General features: G+C 43.5%; 1 protein-coding gene across 1 annotated transcript; it reads left to right on the top strand.

Annotated features, from left to right (window-relative positions):
- The first annotated feature begins 218 nt into the window (after nt 1-218).
- LOC103155874 (E3 ubiquitin-protein ligase TRIM39-like) lies at nt 219-3708 on the top strand. Its single transcript, XM_016663895.1, has 3 exons — nt 219-350; nt 1006-1685; nt 2620-3708. Exons 2-3 carry the CDS (start codon nt 1040-1042, stop codon nt 3651-3653), a joined length of 1680 nt encoding a protein of 559 aa, XP_016519381.1. The 5' UTR covers nt 219-350; nt 1006-1039; the 3' UTR covers nt 3654-3708.
- The last annotated feature ends 3077 nt before the right edge of the window (nt 3709-6785 follow it).

The raw sequence follows: 6785 nt of genomic DNA, 5'->3' as shown, positions 1-6785 counted from the left end.
TTAAACGTGTTTCCTTGAAGAACATGAACTCTGATGTTTGTTTCCGTTCTATCTGAACGATGTAATTGTTTTTTAAATGACGTTGAATTTGCAAAGCAGCTCAGCAGACAGACACCCACAGGCAAATCAACATGGAAACGTATCCAGTCTGTGGATGAATGCAGCAAAACTCACTTTGACTTTAGTTCAGATTCGCAGGTGACTCTGCAAACACCGTAAAACTTAAACTGATTGTTGTTTTACCTCTGTCCCTGGGTGTGGCTGTCAGGGTGGAGCTTCCCGAACGCCGACCTGAAACAGGCGGACTCGTGTCAGAAGAGCACAGTTCTTCCAGGATCCAGCCCGACCCGGTGAGTCCTGCTGCAGAAACAACAAACCAACCAGACTGAGCTGCTTTTTATTCTACCTGCACAACTTTGTGCTTCTGAAACTAAACCTTCTGTTTTCTCAGATTCACTTAGGGGGAATTTTTTCTTCTGCATTCTCTTGTAATGATGCATTTACTCCTCAGTTCATGCAGCAAGTTGAATACTGGAAGTCTTACAGTAAATATAAAGTTTTTTTAATTTAGGAATTACATGTTAGTTTCTTGTTTGTGAGTTATTTCAAGTATTTTATCCTTTTGGAGGGATAAACGCAGCAGAAATGTTCAAAATGCTGTCGCAAAATCAATGTGACTCTATTCAAAATTATAACAGAGTATTCACGCCATAATAAAAAAGAAATAAAATTACAAGTCATATGAGAATATAGTTGAAATATCAAAGGAGTGAAGTTGTAATACGAGAGTAAAGTCACAATAAAACAGTTGTATTATTTTGACTTTATTCTTGTATTTTCTCGTCGTGGCTGTTTCAAACAGTTCAGGGTTTATTTGTTAATTTATTGCGATGGAAAACCAAGCCTGTCTCCAGCTAACGCTCCATGTGTTTCTCCGTCCTTGAAGCGGTGGATTTATTTTTCCTCATGCATTTTTCCTCCCTGACTTCACCGCATTCCCTGCAGTTCGGCTCAGCCGGATCGGACGCCGGCGCCAGGCATGTCTGTCGGCAGCTACCAGCTGAGCGAGGAGCATCTGTGGTGCTGCATCTGCCTGGACGTGTTCTCCAGCCCCGTCACGCTGCCCTGCGGACACAATTTCTGCAGGAGCTGCATCCAGGAGCACCTGACCTCTGACCCCCAGCGCCAGTGCCCCATGTGCAAGGAGCGCGTGGACAAGAAGCACAAGCTGGGCGTGAATACTTTCATAAGTGAGCTGGCCGTTCAGTACAGGCAGAGTGCAGGAAGGAAACCTGGAAGCTGCGCAGAGCCGAGAAAAGCGCCATGCGGGGCTCCAGTCAGACCCAAACCGCGGTCCTCCTGGTCCCGGCTGCTGCTAGCTGCTACGCTGCTGGCGCTGCTGCTGCTGCTCACCGCTAACCTGCATCTCCATCAGAGCCTGAGCGGCGGCGAGACTCTGCTGTCTGAGGCGGAGAGCGTCTGCTCCGAGCATCAGGAGCCGCTGGAGCTCTTCTGCAAAAACGACCAGATTAGCATCTGCCGGCGCTGCGGCGCCACCGCACACCGCTCCCACCAGCTGGTTCCGCTCAGCGACGAGTACCAGGAGAAGAAAGACGAGCTCGGCAAGACGGAGGCCCGCATCCAGCAGGTCCTTCATTCATTTTACCTTTACTCTGCCGCACGGAGCAGGTTAGGACCAAAATAACGCAGGATTCTGACTTTAATCTCAGAATGATACGACGGCGCATTGCAGCCGCTGTAGATAGAAAACGGAGCAAATTTCCGCCAAAAAACTCAAGAAATAAACTTTGAAACTTTCAGAATTTCAAAAGTTTAAAATTTTTGACTTATAAAACCTTTTTTAGAAAACTTCTGAGCTTAGATAGAAAATAGAGGAGTGCATTCATACCAAAAATCTCTGAAATTTTGATTCTCATAAATTTTGTAGAAAAAATGTAAAAATTTCGAGGCTTGAAAAATTTTAAATTTTTCATTTTTGATAATCAGATTTTTTTTTTTTTTTCTAGATTAATCTCAAAATAATCAGATTTTTTCTTGCTAATTTTTTACTTTAGTAGTTCAAAAATTACCTTGTTTTTTATCTGGTAAATTTCTGAGGTTCTTCACGAAATTTCTGAAATTATTGGCGTAAATTTACTCCTCTTTTATTTTCCTACTTACTATGGCCCAGATTGGCCGTCAGAGGATCCTGACCTTTTTCCTCAGAAGATTTATGAGTCTAAAAAGTTGAAAATTTGCCAGGAAAATCTAAGAAATTTTCTAGAAAGATTTTTGGAAATTTCTGTTTGAAAAGTAAAAAAAAGATTGACTTTTGGAACATTTCTGAGTTTCAAAAGTTTCACTTTTATTTAAGTTTCATAACGACTATTTTCTAGAATATTTCTGAGTTTAATCTGAAAATTTCTGAGTTTTTTGTAGCAAATTTTCAACTTTTCAAACTCTAGATCTTGTAGAAAAATGTTTGGATATTTCTGAAAGTAAAGCCTGGTGGCCCGCCAGGCTTAAGATACTCTGAGGTAGTGCAGATTCAGTCATGTGGTGAGATTTTGAAGCGTTAGTGATTGTAGCAACTTTTTCTACTTTTCGTGACCTGGGCAGCTGATCTGGCAGCGGCAGCTGAAATCCAGGAGCTGAAGCGCTCCCTGCAGCAGAGCGAAGAAGCCGCAGACGGGGAAATGGCGGACGGTGTCCGGATCTTCAGCTCCCTGATCCAGACTCTGGAGGCGGCGCAGGCGGAGCTGATCGGGGCGATCGAGGAGAAGCGCAGGGCGAGGGAGAAGCAGAGCCAGAGTTTGATGGCTGACCTGGAGCAGGAAGTGGGGAAGCTGCGGCGGCGGCAGGTGCAGCTGCAGCAGCTGTCGCGCTCCAGCGATCCGCTCGTCTTCCTGCAGAGCTTCCCGGCTCTGAACGCCGTCCCAGCCACCAAGGACTGGACCCAGCTGAGGATGTGTCCGCTGGTCTACGACGGCCTGACCCGCACGGCGCTGCTGAGCGCCACCAACCAGCTGACGGACGCCATCAGGAACGCCATGCAGACGCTGCAGGACGCGGCGGCGGCGAACCTCCACCGCTCCGCCGTGGACGTCGATCTGGACCCGGACACGGCGCATCCCGCCCTCAGGCTGTCCGACGACCGGAGGCGGGTTCAGCTGGGAGACGGCGGGAAGACGCTGCCATACGAGTCCAAACGCTTCGAAGCTTTGGTCGGTGTCCTGGGGAGGCGGGGCTTCGCCTGCGGGCGGTTTCACTACGACGTCCAGGTGAAAGGGAAAACCGCCTGGACGCTCGGCGTCGCCAGGGAGTCCGTCAACCGGAAGGTCGAACTGGACCCGAGTCCGGAGAACGGCTTCTGGACCATCCGCCTCCAGAACAGGAAGGAGTTTGTCGCGCTGGCTAGCAAGCCGCTTCCTCTCTCGGTGGGTTATAATCCGGATTGGGTGCGAGTGTTTGTGGATTACGAGGAGGGTCAGGTGTCGTTTTATGACGTCGAAGCGGCGGTTCTGCTTCACTCCTTCACCGGGTTTTCCTTCACAGAGAAACTCTTCCCGTTCTTCAGTCCCGGTCCGAACGACGGCGGCAGGAACTCTGCTCCTCTGATAATCGCTCCTCCGACTCAACATGCAGAAAAATAATGCAGACATCAGTCAGGATTTTTCATTTAAAGGGGCAGTGTCACATTAATCGTGGTGTTATTCCCTCATCACAAACTAACATGGAGTTTTGCTTTGACTCTTTCATGGATGTCTGACAATCATTTAATCTCCACGGCAACCAAAATGCCTGGGTGGACCTAGCTCCGCCTTCAAGACGCAGCTCCTCCCCCACTCAGCTCCTTCAGACTAGCCAGCAGCAATTAGCAAACAGCCGATGGAACTGCTGAGCTACTTTATGTATTTTTAATAAATATAAATCTAAAGGAAACTTTATGGAAAACTGTTTTCCTGTTTTGTATCACAAAGAACGGAGATACAGAAGTGGAAAAAATACAAGAATCAATGCAAAAATTAAATATGTTTATAGACAAAAGTTAGAAATTACCTTCATAATTTAATATTTAGCTCCTTTATCTTTTATTCTCCTTTTCAGTTGTTCATAAAGAAACAGAAAGTAAGGTTAGTAAACATCAGTTTGTTTTTACCAATATGTGTTGATAATTTAAAGATTATCCATTTTCAACATGGCACAGAAAATAACTTTTGATTGTAGAATAATGCATCAACCCAAACCTAAATTTACCAACGAAGATTAGCTCCAGTTTTGGTGTGGAAGAAATATTCTGGCCGGAAAAATTGTTTTTGTTTTTTCCAGTTGGAGATAAATAAATTTACTGCAAAGTAGGTCAAAGTGTTTATTTGCATCAGGCAGGAAAACAATGCAGTGTGTGAGGGAGTGGCAGCCGAAAGCAAACGTCTCGTATGTCTTGATCAATTTGTCAAGTTTCTGTTTACCTGAAAGCGTTCGATCGTATAACTGCCCCAGTCCTTCTCAGATGAAAGATGGAAGATCATTCAGCCTTTTAAATGAAGTTCTTAATCCTTTCTGTGTCCAACTAAGTTATTATCTTTAGTCAATCATCCCAGTTGTAAAGGTGGTAAATATGAGAGGTAATTACTGTTGGCAAAGAACAAGAACGAGTTCACAGTGAAATGTTAAGCTGCTGATGACAACCTGTGTGATCAGCACTTTTTAAGTCCTGCCTGTATTAACAGGCTGCTCCAGTCTGCTTCAACATACAGAAAATAAAAGGCGTTTAAAACATCCTCCGACACGCCCTGGTTTGGCTGTGCAAGAAGATTCACCCTGAAAGCAAGATGCTAACAGAAACCCTGACATGTCGCTCAAACGGCTACAGCAGAAATGTTTGGGATAATGTTCGTCGGTCACATGATGGTGAAACACTTTGTACTTTTCAAACACCTGCTGGAATCCATTTTTATTCGCAAACTGATCAGATCTAAGACAGTTCCAACCGGGAGTGATCCACGCCATCTTGGTAGGCATAAAGCACAGCGGACCGATGGCCAAGACCAAGAAAAAGAAAATATTTGGACACTTTTGACCAATCTGTGAGAGAAGGATGCATCAGCAAAATGGCTGCTCTGGGATTGACCCGAATGGGACGATGTGGACAAGCTGCCTCCGACCTCAAACTACGATATAATTCACAACTTAGTGAACACGAAGAGTGCGAACAACATGGATGCATGCAATCGGTGTTTAAATGGACTGTTAAAGGACCTACGAACTCTTCATGTGATTAACGAGGTTCTGGTGCCTGGCAGGCAAACACGTAGGCTACATGTTCGTCTTAGCTAGCAGATAAAAGCTACATTAGCTAAGCTAATTTTGCTAGTTTGACAATTACCAGAATAAACATCTCTGAGTTTTATCTTACACAGAGGTGGGTAGAGTACTTAAGTAGTTGAAATGTACTTGTATAGTTTCTAAGTTAGACATCAGAGAAACAAGGAGAGTTTTAGGCTTGTTTATTGTTGCCATAGCAACTCCATAGCAACTGCCTATGGAAATGGCTGTCAGTTCCAGAGTTCACAGAAATGCTTCACTTCTAACTACAATAACATTTTTAAAGCACTTTGGCTCTTTTTAGAAGCAGTTGAGACACAAATGGAAGAACAAAAATGTGAATTTTGCACAATGAGGCCAGTTTTAACCAAGTTTCTCTGGTCCAAGAGGTTAAGATGCCGATGTCTGTTTATGATAGATGAGTTATGGGAATTTCCTTTTGGTGGGGTGTTAACGTGATGTAGTAGGTCTGGTTAGATTTGAGGTGTTTTGTTCTCTAATATTTAAAACCAAGCTCCAGGGCTGAATTTCTAGCTGCCTTCTGTGAAAACAAGCTCTTATTTTAACAGGAAGTAATTGTGAGTTGTGAGGAAGGCTTTGCTCAGACGAGTAGATCAAGATAAACTGAAAGTATTTTTCCGTGTGAAGATTCTTGCTGCAGACTCTCAGGCTGGATTTTCTGGTGGTTAATCAGAAATTCGCTGTGTTTCCGAGTCCCTGAAGTCTCTTTAATATCCATTTATTAAATTCTCAGTTTCAGAAACATATTAATGTAACAGAGGAAAATTAATGTTCAAACACTAATAATGCACAAAAATTATACTTGTTAAAACTTGATAATTTTGTTAAAACATAAAAAAAATCAAATGTTCTTCATATTATGTTAAAAAATTGTTTTAAAATTATAACGTTCCACCAGCAGGTTTCAATGTTCAATTCCAATTTATTTATTTATTTTATCTTATTTTTTTTGCATGGTTGTTCCTGCTATTAGTTAGACCCAACTGCAATGAGACTTTTGTGTGAACGGTTTACGACACCAAAGCCACCTGAAGGTGCAGAAGAAGAACGTAGACATCGATCTTAAAGGTGACTCATTTTGCAAAATTCATATTTTGCTCATTTTTGTTCTTCGGTTTGGGTCTCAAATGCTTCTAAAAACAACCCAGGCGCTTAAAAATCCACCAGCTGCATCTTGGGAATAAGTTAATCATATTTTTGTGTCTGGAAAATTAGCCATTTAAAAAACCTCCTGATTATTGAGTCATACTGCACGTTACCTAGCAACCCAAGTTCCAGCACGTTTGGTCAGCTGGTTTTATTGCCGTACAATGGCTGCTGGAAAAGACAAGTGTTTTGTTGTTGACTTAACATCCAGAAACCACTTGCTGAATGCTGGTTGGCCGTGCAGGAGGCTCCACTTCTGCTTTTCAAAGGTATATGGCTTTGTTGTTGGTCAT

This window comes from Poecilia formosa, unplaced genomic scaffold (genome assembly GCF_000485575.1).
Source record: "Poecilia formosa unplaced genomic scaffold, Poecilia_formosa-5.1.2 Scaffold453, whole genome shotgun sequence".
In the NCBI taxonomy this organism is placed as follows: domain Eukaryota; kingdom Metazoa; phylum Chordata; class Actinopteri; order Cyprinodontiformes; family Poeciliidae; genus Poecilia; species Poecilia formosa.
This window is presented reverse-complemented; position numbering and strand designations above follow the sequence as displayed.